Below are 20,376 nucleotides of genomic sequence, written 5' to 3'. Positions count from 1 at the left end.
TATACATACATACACACACGATATTTTAGTCAGTATAATTTATCCCGATGCAAGGGAGCACTCACCGTTATACTAATGCTTTCTTCAACTTGAAAGTTATGCAATATATGATTATATCATATGTCATTTTTTTTACAGATAAGAAAGAAATATTGTGGTGCCAACAAAATGGAGTTATCAAAATTTTTCATTGTATGATAAAACGAACAACGTTTATTCTTTTTAGATCAAAGCTTTCGGATGGAATCGGAATATTTTTTATTAAGCAAATTACTTTATATTTTCATGAATACAAGGGTTAATATAAATAGTCTTACTTAAACACAAATGAACGATCTTATCGTTATACCTATATATGTATATGTATATATACACGATCTCACATTGATATCGAAGACGACTAGTGATAGGAAGTCGATCTAATTCAAAAGTTACACAAAATTTGTGTGGTGCCAATCTATGACATGCTATTTCAAAAGCTAAAAGTCAACTTGATATCACTTAATGGCATAGAATATAGAGTCGGTAGAATGTGGGATGATTGGTGATGAGAAGTTGATATAACCTCAAAAACTAAGCAAAAAAAAAAAAGGTATATCATGTAATTATTTTATGAAGTTAAAAAAGGGAAACAGTTACGGTGGCAATCATCAAATGTCGGACAAGAAAAAGGCTGCTGATTCAAAAAGCCGAACGTCAACATGACAAGACTCGACGACACACAATCTCGGATCAGCATAAAGCTCGTTAGTCAAACGACTGATCTCAAAGTCGAAGAAGAGGTAGATCAAGAAGAGTTTGGCAGCCTATCGTGCTCATTCAAAGCCATTAAATTCCAGTATTAAATAAGCCCGCCATTGCCTTACCGGAAAGGTTAGGCGTAGAAAAAAAGAGGAGCGAGAGATTACAGCAGGCTCTCCTCCAAACGCACCGCGGAAGACCACGAGAAGAAAGATGCAGTGTATGACCATCTCGTCAAGAACTGCATTCCGCCTCCCAGTTTTGCGTGATGGTGCAGTTGACAGAGACGCTGCTTTTGTCGTTGCACTCGTCGTGCCGATATTGTGTTGGAAGAAAATGAGGAGGCGGCTGCGGATTCCAGTTTCTTTGCTGCACACAATCGACTACTTCCTTTTTCTTCCGTTATGTTGTCGCCTTCGAGCGTCGAGTTCCACGAAGGGGACGCCATTTTTCCTTGTCTGAAACCTGTCTTGAGGCAACAAAGCTTATCTCGAGATCGAAATAGTGTTACGAATTAAAACGAAGTTTGATTCATGACTTAACAAGGTTAAGCTCCTACGATAAATCAATGTCTAATACCATAATACGCTAATCTTAAATAGTGTGACTCGGATTCAGCAGAATCAATATAGTATTAAGAGAAAAAAGATAAAGAAGAAGAAGAAGAAAAAAAAACTAGATTTGGCCACGATCAAGTTAGAAGGAGATCAAATCTGACCAAGGCTTGACGTATCTTTATGAATAAAGAGGAAAGCGTTTGAGTCACGCATGAATAGTGAAAGGATGTTATAAAACATTTATTGTGTGATAGAGATTGAAAGATAACACAGAGAATAATCGCATGTTGTTTCCTTATATTGAGTTTAGTCCACCACTTAATAAGCTTAAGCTTCTAGGTTGAATAATCATCGATTAATCTCATGAATGCTAACCTCGTAACCAAGTTTGATTTTGACCCGTAAGGCATTGAAACTATTAAGGGTTTTATTGAGTGACCAAATAATATGGGTAAAGAACAGTAATTCTTCTATATATATATATATATATATATATATATATATATATATATATTTGATCCATGTCATTAACTCTTATCAATTAGTAAGTAGTCTTCGCTTTGTTTGCTGCTGCAGTAGGTGGTGGGAGAGGAGTACCAAGCTAATTGAAATAACATATATTCCAATATGAGCATAAGAGAAGGATGGATGGATGGATGGACATTGATGGGAGTTGGATCTCCCTTTCTCCATGGATTCCACAAACACCTACTCTTTGAAAGCACTGCCATCGATCTCAGCGAAGAAGCACCTTTCACGAATCCTGTTGAAAAGAAAACGAAAGCTCCTGGTTTCTTTTGTTCTTCCAAGTTATCGATCTCAATATTCCCCATTTTGTTTTGTGGAATGCCACATGAAGAGCTTGAACAATGACCCCTTTTGTTATTGTGCGAGTGGCTTTCATATCCATAATTGATTTGCCAAATGTTGATTGAACAAAAATAAGGAAATAATGTGAACGATGGATGGGGCTTGTGGATTTGGGGTCGGTAATGCATGGAGAAAGAGAATTAGGAGACACAACTGAGAAGTCAAAGTTTCAGCAACCACTTCAAAGCTAAGATTCATGAAAGGACGTGTGCCAACCGCTGAAATGTCATTGGCTAAACGTCGTCGATACGAGTCTTGTTCTTAATTTTTAGCACACCTAATTTAGACATTAGGGCATAACACTATTTTATTTCTTGTGTACTTGAATGGGACATCGTGGCTCTGTCAATAAAAGCTACTAACAACATTATATCTCGCGATACAATTAGCATAGCACACGTATCAACACATTATGGATGCATCAAGAATAGGCATGGCATGAAAGAGGTTGTTGAGGTGCTTCATCTCTAATTATTCTCTTATTTCATTCTCTGTGAATGCTATATATATATATATATATATATATATATATATATATATATATATATATATACATATGTATATATATATATATGTATATATATATATATGTATATATATATGTATATGTATATATATATATGTATATATATATGTATGTATATATATATATATATGTATATATATATGGATGTATGTATGTATATATATATGGATGTATGTATGTATATATATATATATACATACATATATATATACATATGTATATATATATATATATATACAAATATATATATATATATACAAATATATATATATATATATATATACAAATACATATATATATATATATACAAATACATATATATATATATACAAATACATATATATATATACAAATACAAATATATATATATATATACAAATATATATATATATACAAATATATACAAATATATATATATATATACAAATATATATATATATATATATACAAATATATATATATATATATATACAAATATATATATATATATATATATACAAATATATATATATATATATATATATATATATATATATATATATATATATAATATTAATTAAATGATGTGAGAGACAACGACGTTTACCCGATGATCACAGTAGCAGTGCATGCAAGTAGGTCATGCGACGGGCCACCTCGTGCGACATGCTCATAATGGCCACTTATTTTCGTGCACGAAATGGCATAATTAATGGGAGAATGTCTTCGGTGTTAGATAAGTTCTGACCGCCACGGATAAAAGAAATAAATGCTGCATGGACTTCTACGGCGGACGTCGAGCTCGCAGCTTCCACCCAGTTTCTGACGTGGGAATGACTGTGACGGCTGCCAGACTTCTCATGCAACGACGTTGTGATGACGAGCAACAGGCCCTCCAGAACACCACAGGTTAAACATGGTTAAATACGATGCATATATGCCTGTGAGTTCAGATATATACATACCTGCAGGTGCAGGTCAAACCCATCATCTTCCGCCATGTCGAAGGTCCCCATTACTGTGTTGCAGTGTATCTGCAAGGAGGAGGAGTACCAAGTTAAAGCGTTCAAGCAATGACTACTCCGCAGTGGAGAATTCAAATCTGCATAAACCCTGCATCGATAACAGAAGATGCAAGTAATCGACGATGAATCAGACTCGAGCAATCTTCTCAATGCGAACAAAACAGTGGGTGGTGGAATCCAATATGGACAACCCAAACTCTCCACGTGTTCATCTCTGCCTCGTTCTTCCGTCGCGGTCGGAGAACTTCTGTGGCGATAACGGAATTGGTGGTGTGCGGGGCCGGCACTGAGCAAGTTGGTTCCGTTAACTAAGTTTGACTGGTCTCGGGTGGTACAACACTGGACGTGTTCGTGTAACGGGCTTGACAAGGCTCGCAAATAGGCCGCACAAGAACAAAAGCACATGTGTTTTGAACACACCATACCGTCATGGGAATTACGTTTGAGATTCTATAAGCCCCTAGCCTCTAAGCTTTGCATCCTATATAAACCCCGCCTTCTCCTTCCTTCCTCGCTACTCCTTGTGAGGTTTCTTCAAGGAAGAAGAGAAGCTCTTCTTGCACCACACACAGAGAGAAACATGAAGAGAGAGGCGATGGAAGGATCAGATAGTGCTCCGATGACATACGAAGAGCATGAAGAACTTCTATCGTGCATACGAGACCATAGAGCGAGGTAGTGAGATCATGTAGTTTTAGTGAAGTTTCAGAGTGTTACCTGTAAGATGTTGCTTGGTGATTTCAGGTTGGGCGATGAGGCTCCCAAGGTCGAAGTCAGGTTCGAGGAACTGTCGGTAGAGACGGAGGCGTCAGTTCGGAAGAGGGTTCTTCCCACCCTCCCCAATGCCGTCATCAACACTGCTCAGGTAGACTTGCCACCATGCTCTAGTAAGACAAACACGTGTTCTTGACCTTTGATCACCAGTTGGGTTTGAGTCCTTGAGAAGATGATGCCTTCTCTTATTATCTTTTCTTCCTTTGATCCCGCAACGCCTGCACAGAAACGAGTAGAGCAAGTAGTAATTAGTACCTGCAGAGTTGACTTCCATCTCTACCAGAGGCCACAATATATTCAACTTCCAGTTACTAGTCTCGCCATATTACCTGCACCTTTTTTTGTTTATACTTGCTATAAAGTTGAGTAAACACTGTTTCAGCTAGAACTTGCCTGATTTAGGTGCCATGGACTAAACCATTCTGCAGCTAAACAGGGAGTATAGGGTAGAATATAGGAGAAATGTATGCCTGATGCTTCGTCGGATTTCTATGCTCATGAAGCTGGTAGCAAATTGTGTATCCACTCAATATAACCTCCACCTTCAGTCTTTATCATCTGATGGTGGAAAAAGCTGCAACTTCATCACCTAGATTCGCTCGGCTTACTGTGGCATGCCCTAAATGTCCATGGCCGAAATGTCCCTGAACTTAACCAAGAAGCACAGCATCAGCATGGGCAAACACTTGGATATAATAGCAAAGGTAAAGTTAGCAGTTACAGTGTCTCAACAAATGAAGCAAGAGATATAGGCATGAAAGGTTAGGCTGTGCTTGACGGATCACACCGTCTCCAGTCTTTACCTCAATAGAAATAGTGCTTATGTGGATCTCAAGCCAAGTAAGATAAGCTGTGTCAAGAACAGATGTAGTGGATCAGTCTTCACAAGCTTGCAAATAACCTCCATACTAGTTTCCCATCTCCCTCGATGTCAGCATTCCTTTTCCCTGGTGGTGAGGCTGGAGGATCCACCATCTCCTTGCTTGCTCATGTATCTTTTGCATATCTGCAGATGGTTTTGTGCTGAAGCTCAGGAGGAAATTTAACCACTGAATCTTTGGTTCAAAGAGCGACCACCTACCTCTTCTTTTGTTTCTTTTTGTGTGGCTTTGTTGACAAATTAGTTTGCTGTCCATGGAATAAAAATCTGCTAATAAGAAGTCAAAGTCACCATAAGACAACTAACTCAAGATTTTCAGTAAAAGATTCTGCACTAGGACATCTGTAGATTTTCGAGTTACTTTTTCACTTCTGGACCTAATGGCCATGAACCTTGTTTTAATTAATCTTTGGTAAAATAGTAATGGAAAACAAGTGTACTTGAAATTTCAAGTCTTAGCATTTTGATACTTAGATCTTACAAAATTAACATCACAAGAAGAACATGCAGCACACAATTCATAAACATTAGATGCTTGAATTGAAGTATTAGAATAGCTATGCTAACTTATGATTCCTTGTCTCACAAATTATTTGGCTGCTCCATACGAAGGCAGCTTATAATAACTTGTGTGTGTGCAAGTGAAGGTCAAAGTTGTGACAGGAAAAACCAAAAAAAACGAAGTAGATGCTCCCTTAATAAGAGGGTTTGGTAAAGTTACGAATTCCCCTGCCTTAGACCCAATGGACAAGGACCAGACTTTGACTAATTGTTTCGTGTACCCCTAATAGAAAACAATAATTAGTTAACTTACTGCATTACAAGCTCTAGATCTGGATATACAAAGTGTGCACACTTCAGAAAAATGCAAAGTGATGAAGTAACTAGCAATGAGAACTTGACTAGAAATATTAAGAATTTACAGTAATTTGTAATTCCTGTAGACAAGCACTGAGACTGTGCTTGCAATTCAGAAAAATGTTTTTCCCTCACAAAGTACCGAGTGGTATATAAAGAGTGGACATGGTCTATCCTAAACTATGTTCTGTACTTCTGGGCAAAGAGAACAGAAGAAATGCTTTTTTTGTTTTTAATGTGCACAGGTCTACACCTTATCTTCTTGACTTCAACTAAATTTGCATATTTCTTATACGTTCCTGATATTTTGTTAATAATCAACCTATGTTTTAATCTAGATTTTGCATTGTGCACAAACAAAAATAATCATAATGTGTTTGAACAGGAGCTCATGGGATGGCTAAGATTATACCAAGCAAACAGGAAGCCTGTCAAAGTGCTAAATGGTCTGAGAGGAATTGTAAAGCCTTCTAGGTACTTTTTAAACTCAGTGTGAATGATCTACCTGAGAAATTATAAAAACTATTTATTTGTCTGCTTTCTGCAACAGTTTTTCTCCTGAAGGATATTAAAATAGGCTGATCTTTGACATTATCTTTTCTCAAATAATTAAGCTACTATTTTATCAGAGAAAAAATATATCAGTCCCATCGGGGCAGAACACCAATTGAAACATTTGTAGAAAGTGACTAAAAAATTAAATGATAAGGGACCATAATTAAGACATACCCACTTAACAGAATTGAGGCCACAGTCCCAGAGAAGATTCCATCTTACATGAATGAGAACATCATCATAAAGGGAAAACAATACTTTTAGCTGTAGAAAAGATAATATCAAGCATCCTGAACATAACAGCACTTGTCTTTGCAGTTATTTGTTCATGATTTATGGTCTCCTTACAAATATCACATATTAACTTTGTTGAATGCTTATATAAACTATGAGAATCTCTGGGAAAAAGAGTTTTGATCTTTGACCTTCAGAAAGTTACATATTTTTGGGATCATTTGTAATTTTGTACAAGGGAAACATACAAAGTTGCTCTTCTTAGTCATCTGACTTTTATAGATAGGGAAAGGTCATGCTATATTCAACATTATCGCCAAGATGCCATTGAAAATTTCTCCTAATTTCTAACTCCTCTCAACCTCACAATGCTTCACCTATATCATTAGGTTAATAATATGGATTGACTATTTATTAATTGTGGCATTATCCTATGTATGCCAATCTGGTTTGCGTAAATATAAACAAACATGTACCTAAGACATAAATATATGCACATTTATCAATTACATATATGATATTCAAATTAATAAAGGAGCCCTAGATATAGGTTAACTGAGTTCATAGTTCTTTTATCTCTTTAACTATAGAAAATCTAAAATTTAAACAAAATGTCTATTTCAGGATGACACTTGTCCTTGGGTCTCCAGGATCTGGAAAGTCAACATTTTTGAGAGCTTTGTCGGGAAAACTAGACCCTAGTTTAAATGTAAGTATTTCTTTTTGCCTTCTCTTTCGATGTGTATGGGAAAATGAGTTATCAACGCCTAGATATCTTGTCTTAATCTGTTTATTTTTTGGTACTAATTGATTCTCATTCCCTAGGTCACAGGAAAAGTCGCATATAATGGACAAAAGATGAATCACTATATCTCCCAAAGGATGTGTGCATATGTTAGCCAATATGACCTCCATCATTCTGAGATGACAGTGAAGGAGACAATGGAGTTCTCTAGAAAAATGCTAAAAGCTGGAAATGAAATTGGTAAGGATCTATCAATTATAGCAGTGCTTTAAAAAATCTTACCCAAAAAAGAGTAAAAGAAAAAAATTAAACCATGTTATGTTTATGCTTAAAATTATTATATATAAAGATAATATGCTTACACGGAACAGACACAATATTCTGCCCAGGCCAAGGAAATTAGGCCTACATTCACACCCTGTTTTGGTCAACTTAATGGGTTGTATTTAGAATTAGTATATTACCTATCTAGTTTGTTAACAGCACATGCTTTCTATTACTAAACAGGGTTTATGTTTCCACCCGGTGTATCATATGTAAGCTTACAAACCAACTTTGCTAAGAGAAAATGATTAGCACACCTTACCTTCACAGTTGAAGAGAAGCAATCTATAGAAGAAACTACCATTTAATATAAATGTAAAGCTTCAGTGAACCCAACTCTTAGAGGAAAGACAAGTACATTATCTCATTATTCAATGACTTCTGCAGAGATGCATAAAGCTGTGAGCACAGCGAAAATAGAAGCAAGCATCCAAGAAGAGAGAAACATTAGTGCCATGGTAAAGATACCACTTGATTTTGACAATTTAGATTTAACTCAGAAAGGATTGTAGTAGAATTACCATTTTCATGTGTTATGTAGGAAAACGATTCTTCAAAAGATGAAGGGAACTTCATAACCAACTACATTCTGAAGGTATGTACCTTTCTTATCTCTTATTTTAGTAAAAAAAAAAATTTTTAAAAATCTGAAACTAATAGAACCTCTAAACATTTAAATTTTACATATGTTGCAGAATCAGAGTCCAAACATGACAATGACACCTTTTATTACAGTGCCGAAATGCTAAAAATTATTATTCCCCATAAGCTTCTATCACTTTGTCCAAACAATATAGAGATCTTTAACAGAGCTATAAGGAGCCCACAATGGTTGATAGAGTAACTAAAATTTTAACTCCAGTATATGTTGACAACTTTTTTTCACCAAAAAGATATGATATTGATGTATCATTAGCATTTACTTTAACATCAAATTTGTCCCACATCACATAACATTGGAAATTGCCTTCTAAAAGTTGAAAAAAAATTCCGTCCATAAACCATAACAAGACAGGTATACTAAAGTTTTTTTGCTTTGATTAAAAAAGTCTCTCATTTGTAGTGGTAGGACATCATGAATATGATAAAATATAATTGCATGTCATATTCAACTTAAAATGATATTGTAAATTTGTAAAATTAGAATAGATATCAACATGTCTCATACATAACGAACTTGACTAGACTTGTTAATTAACTTTAGATTCTTCAAAATAACCATAGAGTACAGGACAATCAAACTTTTGAAGTAAACTTACCTTGTTCAGTATCTTCTTACATTTAAATGACCTATCTTTTCAGATACTTGGCTTGCATGAGTGTGCAGACATAATAATAGGTGATGAGATGCGAAGGGGAATATCTGGAGGACAAAAGAAACGAGTCACAATTGGTACAGTAAAAATAATTGATTTTAATGCTATCCCTTTAGAAACACCATTTCAAGAATTTTCTTGCATTTTGTTTCTTTGTTCTGTGTATTTGCATGTCAGAAGACATTAGCAACATATCATAGTTTAGCATGCAACTATTGTATGCATAAGAGGATTGACAATAAATTTGTATGCTTCATCTGAAGAATTGTTAATCATCCAAAAAATAGGATCACTTAAAAGTTGGCATTACGGTGATACAACAAATTATAATCACACAACATATAGCACAGACTACAACGTTGAAGTAAATAGCTGGTGGACAGTAGCCTGGTTACTGCAACTTTGAGCTTCCGAGTTACTGTCAGTGGAGAGGGTCAAGGGCATTATTAGATGTCAATGACCTTAACATTAAACTGATATATGCAATTTTAGTGAATACGTTGACATGTACAAAATGCAATAGGTCAGGTTTATGAATAATTAGTCACATTAAAGTCGCTAAAAATTAAAAGCAGCTCTGTGACACCAATTGTACTGGCATTCAGCAGGGAATAACCATATGTAGATTCTGCAGTTGGCTAGAATGGAAATGCCACTGAGATTCAAAACCTTGCATGTAGTATCAGGTCAAGAATTCAAGTCCAAGAGTTGGACATGTAGCTAGACATACAAAAAATCTAATGGATCTAATGATGGACATTTACCAAACAATGGGACCTCACGTTAGGATGGATGGGCGTCAAACTTGGCCAGTGAACAACATCAAGTTTAAAGTTATCTACACTACGAAAATACCATCCATTGTTTCAGAAGCATTGGAGTTGCAATATAAAGAATATTAAGATATCAACATCCAGGAGGTTTCCAATCATCCTGAATAATTTTGTGAGAGAATCCACAATAAGAATATGCAGATTCAACATGTTCAACACCATCCTATCCAAATTTCAAAATAATACAAGACTGGGAGTTCATCAGATTTGGATTTTATCTAAGATACTGATTTCGTCCTAAAAAAATTGTTGCAGGGGAAATGCTAGTGGGGTTAGCACAATGCTTTTTCATGGATGACATTTCAACTGGGCTTGATAGCTCCACTACTTTTCAAATCATCAAGTTCTTGCAGCAGATGACACATGTTTTGGATCTCACCATGGTTATATCTTTGCTTCAACCTACTCCAGAGGTATTTGAGCTATTTGATGACATCATCCTTTTATGTGAGGGACAAATTGCTTATCAAGGACCACGAGAAGATGTTCTTTCATTTTTTGAATCAATGGGATTGGGATGTCCTGATAGAAAAAATGTCGCAGACTTCCTCCAAGAGGTATCAACTACCAATTGCTTCTTTAATACGTTCCTTATTAATCATCTCACGAATTGTTAATCAATGATTTAGTTTAAATGATTTGACATCAAGCTGAGGAACTTCCTTTTACATCGCTTTCATACAACTTACAACTCTAATCCCATTGGGACTGTAACTACAAATTTAGAAGAGCGTACCATGTAATTAGGGTAACACCAAGCCACAGGCTATTGTTCTCAACACAAAAGACACATTCTAAAACAAAATAAGAGAAAACACACAGGTATGATTAGATTTGCAGAAAAATATTAAAACTTCTAGTTTTTGTTTCCAAGATTTGGATGCAATAACCATGAACCTATGAAGTACAGATATTGTTTAAAAAAGAAATGTCCAAGAAGAAAGAAAATCAGTATACTCCCTTTTAATATAAAATAATATCTAAAGTTGATTCTGTATGTCATCTGAATAATATAATTAAGCACATATTAGCAAGCTATATGCTCCTACTAGCTACCCCTTTCTTTCACAAACATTTTCTCAAGTTTGTTAATCTAACAATGCATAATACAATAGCAATTTCTAGTGAGGAGAACATCTTCCTCATAGTAAACCTATAAGTCTTGGATCGGTAGCATCTTATTGAGAATTTCAAAATACAAACCCTATGTGGTTAACTTGCAAAATAATGAATAATAAATTCTATAATCCCTTGTCATTCAAACACATAGAAAATTAGATTGTTTGGATCAGAGTATGCATAAATATTTATTACTTGACATTGCCAGCTTAGCAATCTAGGGCGATAGCTTATGTAAGTTTTTTATGTTGCCATTTAACCTACATTTCTATTCATTATATTGGAATCTGCATGTGACAACTAGGCCCAGAAGGCCCATCGACCCAATAACTTAGATAAAGTTGGACCTAAACCATGCGTCCTAAAAATCCATAAATTGGTAATTGAAAGCCCATCAAGCTTTTATACCAATCTAGTCAATCATCCACTTCCAATGAGCACCACAAGACCACAAGAAAAGGAGGCTACCAATGGCCCACTCCAGAAAAGAAGTAGAAGTCAATCATATCCTACAACTACCACTAACTTTGTATAGACAGTCTCTCCAAGTTTCATACGAGTACCAACTGCTCTACACTATAAACGAACTAACCTGCATATGTATTTCCTCCATTTCAAATGAGGAGAAGAGCCCAATATGTTTAAAGATGAAATTGCAAGAAACTAATGGCAATTACATTCTCTCTTACAGACTGCTCCATAGTTATTTCAGTACAACATTGACATTGTTCTAGGTCCAACTCAAAAATAATAAACCAAATATACTTTTTATGAATGATGCGACTTATGTTTGTATTGAAGCAGCAACTTTTAGCATGGATATAGTTGTTTCATAAGTTTTAAATGCAACTTTTTTTTGCACTTTTAGTACAAATGTATGTACAAACAATAATGAATCAAGTATTGCTTCAATTAGGCTTTTGTTTCAGGAATTACATCAAATAATATAATTTCTGGTGGCGTGTACTTATGCAGGTAATGTCAAAGATGGATCAAGCACAATATTGGATGGGTAACAAAAGCACATACCAGTATCTATCTGTGCAAAAGTTTTCAGATTCTTTTGAATCTTCCCAGTTTGGCCGGCTTCTTCAAGAACAGTTGCAAAAGCCATCTAGCATTGAGGAGAGTGAACAAATGGTCAAACTAAAAGAGATATATAATGTTCCAAAGTGGGAGATATTCAAGGCTTGCTTCTCAAGGGAAAAGTTATTGATGAAGAGGAACTCTCCAGTTCACATATTCAAAACCATACAGATAGTACTCTTGGCATTTGTGATTATGACAATCTTCCTGCGAACAAAAATGAAACATCAGACAGTAGCTGATGGGTACCTTTACATGGGAGCCATATTTGCTGGAGTGGTGATAGTGAAGTTCAATGGCATGACAGAATTATCAATAATGGTACAAAGACTTCCTATCTATTACAAGCAGAGGGAAGTACTGTTTTTGCCAGGATGGGCTCTCCTTCTATCTATAACAGTCCTTAGCCTCCCAATGTCATTCATTGAAGCAGGTCTATGGACAAGTCTAACATACTATGTGGTTGGCTTTGCACCATCAGCAGTTAGGTATGTTACAGCTTTACCTCTTGCTAAATCTTAATATGCTAGAATAAAATATTGGATGGCATTTGCATGATACATATATATGTTTTCATGGCAGATTCCTGCAACAGTTCTTGGCTCTTTTCTGTGTGCATCAGATGTCAATGTCACTTTTCCGTTTTATAGCTGTTGTTGGGAGGACACAACTTATGGCTAACACACTTGGGACTGCAACTCTAGTGTCAATCTACATTCTTGGTGGTTTTGTCATATCAAAAGGTTAGATACTAGTGGTTTTTTATCTTAAGAAAAGATGCAAGAGTGTTTCTAATGTACCTCATAATTTTCCTATTGTTACTTATTTGGTTACTATGTGCAAATCAGATGATATCCAACCATGGTTGGTCTGGGGTTACTGGTTGTCTCCTATGACGTATGGTCAGAATGCTGTAGCAATCAATGAATTCCTTGATCAGAGATGGAATATGGTATGCTCCAACCGCTCCATAAACAGGAACTTACTGGCTAAAATTCAACTATAGTAAACATCCTAAGTAGCGTTGAATGAAGGACAAAGGTTTAGTAAAGGACTTCATGGAAGGCCAAAATATGATTAATGCTAAATTAAAAATTCAAAGAGAATGTCTTGATCCTTTTCAGGACTCATTCAGATCATACTGCTAACTATATTTATACTTAGTAACTTAATGATCTTCAAATGGTGATTGGAAGTTTCCGTTAAGAGAATAGATTTGCTTAATAATGAATAACCTAATATTAATAATGTCTCCCAATTCAGTGAGAGAACTCACTCTGTTGATAATGTTTTTTCTTCACAGAAAACTGAGAATGGAGAAAGCACAGGGGATACAGTCGGGAAGACCATTTTGAGATCAAGAGGGATGTTAACAGAGTGGCATTGGTTTTGGTACAGCGTGATGATATTACTCTTATTTGCTCTGGTCTTCAACATTCTCAGCATCTTTGCACTTGAATATCTAAGAGGTCTATATATTTTCCTCCATCCAACTGTACACTGCATGTTTGTATCTATATAATTGAGCTATTTTTCACCTTGATCCCATTAAAGTTTAGGCATAAAAGCTCCAACTTGAAAGAAACAATTCTGTTGAACATAACCTATTACATGCCAGAGTTATAGCCAACATATGTCTTTCAAAAATCATAGTCTTTCAGAGTTTTCTAGCCAACATATAAACTAAAATTAAAAAAAAAAATCAGTTTAACAGCACAGGATTTATTTTTCTTTGGAAAACAAAACATAAGGATTAAAATTTGCTCAATTCCCATGCAAATACTGTCAAAAGTATTTAAATCAACACCAACAGCCCAAATCCTTGTTCAGAATATGGTTTGGTGAATGATATTTTTTTAGCTTCATTAACATGCAATAGACCTTAAAATTACATAAGCTTTGGTTTCTAAGCTTTTCTCTTTCTTTTCTTTCTTCCCCATTGATCATTTTGTTGTTTGAAAAAGCCATAGATCACATTCATCAGTCTTTGATTTGTAACCTCCATCATTGATCTTTGGTCAGTTGGGATGATTTTCAATCCTCCCAAAAAGAATCTAAATATGTTTCGGGAGAATTTTTAATTAGATTTTCCATAAAATGCAGCTCCACAGAAAAGCCGTTCGAACAAAAATATGTGGCCTAAGGATTTCAAAAGGATCGCCGTATCTGATGACCAAGCAACTACAGGGACATCCCAAAGTAGGATGTCTCTACCATTCCAGCCTCTGAAAATGGCATTCAGCAATATTAATTATTATGTTGACATGCCAAAGGTAAACTGCTAAACTTCTATCTATTCAAAAACACCAGTAATTGATCTCATAAAACTTGTCCAATATCTGACTATTTTGTTCTTTGTACTTGTCTATTTTGTTCTTTTTACTTGTCACTGATCAGCAATTGAAGAAAAATGGAATGAAGGAAGATAGACTTCAGTTATTACAGGATGTCTCTGGAGTTTTTAGACCTGGAGTACTAACTGCGTTGATGGGGGTGACAGGTGCTGGAAAGACCACATTATTAGATGTTTTGGCAGGAAGAAAAACTGCAGGACACATTGAAGGAAGCATCAAAATATCTGGATATCCAAAAAAGCAAGAAACCTTCGCTAGGATTTCAGGATACTGTGAACAATCAGATAATCACTCCCCCTGCCTAACAGTTTTTGAGTCTTTATGGTACTCAGCATGGCTTCGTCTTCCATCCAATGTTGATGCGAACACAAGAAATGTAAGTTGCTTCAAAACCAAGACTTGCACCACCACTCATCATCACATAAATTAGTGACAAACAAAAAGCATAATGATCAAACTTTGCATACAATGCTTGCATGTATCGTTAATTCTGGTTATACCTTCAGGTTCCTGAACTAGATAAAGTTTATCCTTCTGGCTTTTGGAGTAGATCTAATGTATATATTGTTTTCTCCTCTATCCCAGATATTCATAAATGAGGTTATGGAACTGGTTGAGTTAAAGTCATTGAAGAATGCTATGGTAGGCTTACCAGGAGTAAGTGGACTTGCAGCAGAAGAGCGGAAACGATTGACAATTGCAGTAGAGTTAGTTTCTAGCCCTTCTATCATATTCATGGATGAACCCACAACAGGTTTAGATGCTCGAGCTGCTGCAATTGTCATGAGAACAGTTAGAAAGGCAGCAGATACTGGGCGTACTATTGTCTGCACAATCCATCAACCAAGCATTGACATATTTGAAGCTTTTGATGAGGTAATACAGTAATAGCGGTTCTTCCAGTTATTATAATTAAATAAAGATAAAACAAGGAGAAATCCATGAAAAGAAAAAGCAGAATGATTATATAACTTCATATATGTAGCATATACTTCATGCATTGCAATGATAATTAGGATGCATTCAAATTTCATGGTACCAAGACGTGTACATCCCACACCTCCACCCGTTGAAACTCTACATTATAGTCACTGATAATGAAAAATGAAAGAAATGCTGAACTTATCTGAATCTTCTCCATAATGGGTATAAGCCTCATTTAGGGGACCTGCAGTCTTATCATGCCATCTATGGTTGCATGTTGTCAGGGATATATTAAACAACCAATAAACTAGCTAGAAGCACATTGTTTAAACTTTGAAATTTAAAGTATGTAACAATGTTTGTGATAAATACATCAAACAATAATTCCTTCGTTTTCTCTAGATATCTTATTATTAAGGAACAACACTAACATTTTGAAATGGTTGTCAATTGATTTCAAGGGCACATACCTGAATATATTTTTCCTTCTATTTGACACCTTTTACAACCAAATGTAATGCAGTTTGACAAGACTGAAAAACTCCACCAAACATCAGACTTAGATGAATGTTTTATAAATGAAATGCTAATGTCATTTCATATTGAGACATAAGTGTATGTCAACATATTTGTAACAATTCTAGTAGGAAATGTGACAATTGTTATGAATAATCAATCATCGCCACATGTTACAACTCTTATGGTGCAACATCATCAATATGGACTTGCTCTCATTGCTTATGCCACTGAAAAGTTCATAGTGTTAGATAAGCAAATTAAGAAAAGTTGACGGTATCATGAGGGGATCTGATCAACAATAGATAAGAATCATAAAGCATCATATACTGACTCAAATAGCGAAAGAAGTATTCAAATTTGAAACTTCAAGTCCAAAAAAGGTAGGAAAAAGAATTTATGATGTCCAGGGACCAAGAATAAAAGATTGCAGCTACCTTTGATTTTTTTTATCATTAAACACTTTCCTTTAAAAGTGAACCAAGCTGGTCATAAATCTAAATTTCTCAATGAAAACTAAGCCGCAAGAAATGATCAATGTTCAAAAAGCATTTTGCAAATGGCATAGAGGACAAACTGAGTCTAGAGATTTTTACATCTTGCCCATATTTGTAGCAAAACAATCTGATCTACAGGTTGTTATTGAGAGATTATTAGCTTTGTTGGATTTGTATTTTGATTACCCTTGCCTTTTGTTTTATTTGCAGTTGCTTCTTATGAAAAAAGGAGGGCAGCTAATATATGGAGGGCCTTTGGGCAAGTTATCCAAAACCATGATACAATACTTTGAAGTAAGAACAATTTCAGGATATCCAGAGTTACTGTATCAGAAAAAACATGTGCAACCAACAACTAAAAAAATTCTTGCAGGGTATTTCGGGAGTACCAAAGATAAGAGATGGTCAAAATCCTGCTACATGGATGTTAGACGTCACTTCTCCTAACATGGAATATAAGCTTGGCGTAGATTTTGGAAATATCTTTCGCAATTCATCTGCATACAAGTAAACCCTTAAAAGTCTCTTTGATGCAACTTATACATAGATAAATATATAATAAAACATTACCCATAACTTGCTTCTTTTGTGCCTCTTCAGAAGGAACATGAAAATGGTTGATGAGATGAGCAAAAGACAAAGTAATGCAGAAGACATACACTTTACATCCAAGTATGCAAAAGGTTTTTGGTCGCAGTGTGTATCTTGCCTGTGGAAACAGCACAGATCTTACTGGAAAAATCCAGAACACAACGTAGTTCGTTTCATCATCACGATTACAGTATCAGCACTATTTGGCATAGTCTTCCTTGATATTGGTTCCAAAATGTAAGTAAGAAACAAACACTCTATTTATTCTAATTTATCAGTTTTACTTAATTTGTTTATAATGATATAACAGAAGGATGGAACAAGATGTTTTCAACATTCTAGGAGCAATGTACGGCTCAGCATTGTTTATTGGCTTTGCAAATGCTAGTGTAGTACAGCCTATTGTGGAAAGGGAGAGGACTGTATTTTATCGTGAAAGAGCAGCCGGAATGTATTCTTCTATGCCATATGCCATTGCTCAGGTACAACTTTTCTTATGTGTATTATGATAGTCCCTATGGTGATCAAACTAACAAGTGATAAGTTGGTTAACTACGAAAAAAATACAACAATTTCCTAGCAAATCTTAGATATTGTCAGCTATGATCCTGCATGTTACATGTTTTGCTTAGTTATATCAGGATTCTGGAAAATGATCTAGCTAAAAATTCAATAAAACTATTCTTATATTTTTCTAATAAGAGGAAGCAAAAACCTCCAAGAAAATGATACTTGATTTAAAAGGACATGTTACAAAATAACTCATTAAAACCTACTTAACAGATATACTAATTAAATGTAAAGCTTTAAATAGAGGAGCATGCAGGGTTTGATTATATTGACAGCACTATATGATTTCCCCTCTATGCTACCTTGAAACATGCCAAAAGATTCCAAGAAATTTGTGAATTTTTTGAAAATTTGCTCAAAAACCACTACTATTTAGGGATGTTTAGGGGGAGCCAGTGGTCTTTGCTCTGTTCAAAATGGCCTGAACGTAGTATAAAATATTTGGCATCATGAGAGCACAATTTGGCACAACATTTCCAATGTTGGCTGAAACTTCAATCCTTAATTTTTAAGGTTACTTGACATTAGAAAGTTTTCCTAATTTATATATGATGCAAATTCAACTAAGGAAACAAAAGAATGAAGAACTGATAAAGTGGCCATTACTTCCACAAAATGAAGCCAGTAATTTATGCAACATCCCAATTATCCCACAACGAGAAAATAGTTGTTTTAAATATAAGACTTGATTGACCTAATATCATAACTTGGACTTTAACATTCTGAGACAACTTGGTAATAACCATATTTTTCACTAGTTATTAGCTAATAGCTTGTGCGGTTCATGAGTCGATGATAATGAAACAAGTTTGCTGATTACTGCAAATCGATATAGTTGATATAAAGTTAGCACAACACTGACACCTTTCCATCCAAGTCATTTGGCTAGTCCACTTATAGTTCAAGTCAATTGATTAGCATCAAAGCGAATTCTAAAACATAGACGTGTAGAGTTTAGGAGATGTGGAGTAGAGCCGCCACTCTAGTATCATGTCTCACAGATGATTCCTACTAGGAAATCAATAGACCACTCATTCTAAGTCATGGACCTTAATGAGAATGCCGAGCCATTAAATGAATGAGGGAGATTATGACACACAAGGAATCTCATATCAGAAGTTGATGACAATAGACTGGATTGGCTTATAGGAACACATGCACCTACCACTACTTGGGTTGTTCTTCTGTGACAGCTCAAAGAAAGAATTTAGTTTTGTAAAATGCATATATTCTGGATTTTATAAGCGCATCTGTCATGCTGATGTTTCTCTCAGACTTGCCATGCCATACTGTATCTCTGGTAGAATAACCGTTTTATACCTTGTGTCTCTCCTGTAAGAACGATCATAAACTGACAACTTCTCATTGTACAGGTGGCCATTGAAATCCCTTACATTCTAATCCAAGCAATACTTTTCTCAGTCATCGTTTATCCAATGATTGGATTCCCATTTGTTGCAGCCAAGTTCTTCTGGTTCATGTTCTTCTTGCTCTTAAGTTTTATATACTTTGTCCTCTTTGGGATGATGACGGTTGCACTAACACCTAACCAGCAAATAGCGGCACTTTTTTCTTTCTTCCTCTTCATTATATGGAACATGTTCTCAGGATTCTTTGTTCCTAGAAAGGTATCCAACATTCTACATATACCTCATTCTATTTCATCTTTGTCATACTCAATATCTCAGCATGAATCGACGGTGTCTGCAGATGATACCAATTTGGTGGAGATGGTATTACTGGGCTGATCCTGCTGCATGGACTGTCTATGGTCTAATGGTTTCACAGCTAGGAGACAAAGAAGATCCCCTAATTGCGGCAGGGACGTCAGGTGAAACAGTGAAAGATTTCCTCAAGGGATATCTTGGACTACAGGAAAGCTATCTACCGCTCATTGTGTCACTTCACATCGCAGTGATCGTGCTATTCTTGTTCGTTTTCGGCTTCAGCATCAAGTATCTGAATTTCCAGAGAAGATAGGCTGCACCAATTCCTTATTCTTTTATACAATCAAAAGTCGATTACCGTCAACTCCAGCTTAAAGGAAGACATGGAGTTGATCCCTACAACGACATTAGAGTGCTAATGACGGCCTCTAACATTGTTATCAACCCTAAATTTCTTCACATTTGTAATGTTTACATCAAATTGTTATATAAATCAATAATTGTTAGATGGAATGTGTTCGAAAACTCGAGGTCAGTGCGCTCTGATTGGGCCACCGTATGGCTGCCTATCGCCGGCCCCCCCGGAGGATCCACCACCCAAACTCGACAATGAAACTGAAAGAGAAGAAAAAGGAGAAAAGAAGCAGATAAGAGAGAGTTCGGAAAGAGAAAACTCACTGGTTATCGCAGACGCGGGGTTCCTTCCGCCCTTGCCTCGCGGTGCGCCCTCTGTCTTCCGTAGGTGATGGTGACAGGAGGAGCCACGGAGGAACCGGGAATAGTCGAGGAAGAAAATTTCTTCGACAACGAACGCATACTGTGGCGCGCGCCCGTG

The 20,376-nt window shown here is 35.7% G+C and overlaps 1 protein-coding gene across 1 annotated transcript; it reads left to right on the top strand.

The window, feature by feature from the left end:
- The first annotated feature begins 4,231 nt into the window (after window positions 1-4,231).
- Window positions 4,232-20,049, top strand: LOC135610647 (ABC transporter G family member 45-like). The gene is made up of 22 exons (XM_065105421.1): window positions 4,232-4,373; window positions 4,443-4,563; window positions 6,596-6,684; window positions 7,624-7,708; window positions 7,825-7,984; window positions 8,456-8,526; window positions 8,610-8,663; window positions 9,371-9,461; window positions 10,473-10,774; window positions 12,312-12,910; window positions 13,005-13,165; window positions 13,271-13,374; window positions 13,726-13,891; window positions 14,526-14,695; window positions 14,820-15,152; window positions 15,362-15,652; window positions 16,924-17,007; window positions 17,087-17,220; window positions 17,314-17,541; window positions 17,615-17,786; window positions 19,248-19,502; window positions 19,585-20,049. Exons 1-22 carry the CDS (start codon window positions 4,279-4,281, stop codon window positions 19,852-19,854), a joined length of 4,035 nt encoding a protein of 1,344 aa, XP_064961493.1. The 5' UTR covers window positions 4,232-4,278; the 3' UTR covers window positions 19,855-20,049.
- Window positions 20,050-20,376: the final 327 nt, after the last annotated feature.

Source organism: Musa acuminata, chromosome BXJ2-4, assembly GCF_036884655.1.
Source record: "Musa acuminata AAA Group cultivar baxijiao chromosome BXJ2-4, Cavendish_Baxijiao_AAA, whole genome shotgun sequence".
In the NCBI taxonomy this organism is placed as follows: Eukaryota; Viridiplantae; Streptophyta; class Magnoliopsida; order Zingiberales; family Musaceae; genus Musa; species Musa acuminata.
The sequence above is the reverse complement of the archived record's forward strand: the minus strand, read 5'-3'. Positions and strand labels throughout refer to the sequence as shown.

Bases quoted from the DNA above. Each gene is read 5' to 3' on its own strand.
- LOC135610647 (XM_065105421.1), top strand. From the start codon at position 4,279: ATGAAGAGAGAGGCGATGGAAGGATCAGATAGTGCTCCGATGACATAC. The intron at 9,462-10,472 runs GTACAGTAAAAA...AAATTGTTGCAG, and splicing joins AAAGAAACGAGTCACAATTG to GGGAAATGCTAGTGGGGTTA. The intron at 19,503-19,584 runs GTATCCAACATT...CGGTGTCTGCAG, and splicing joins GATTCTTTGTTCCTAGAAAG to ATGATACCAATTTGGTGGAG.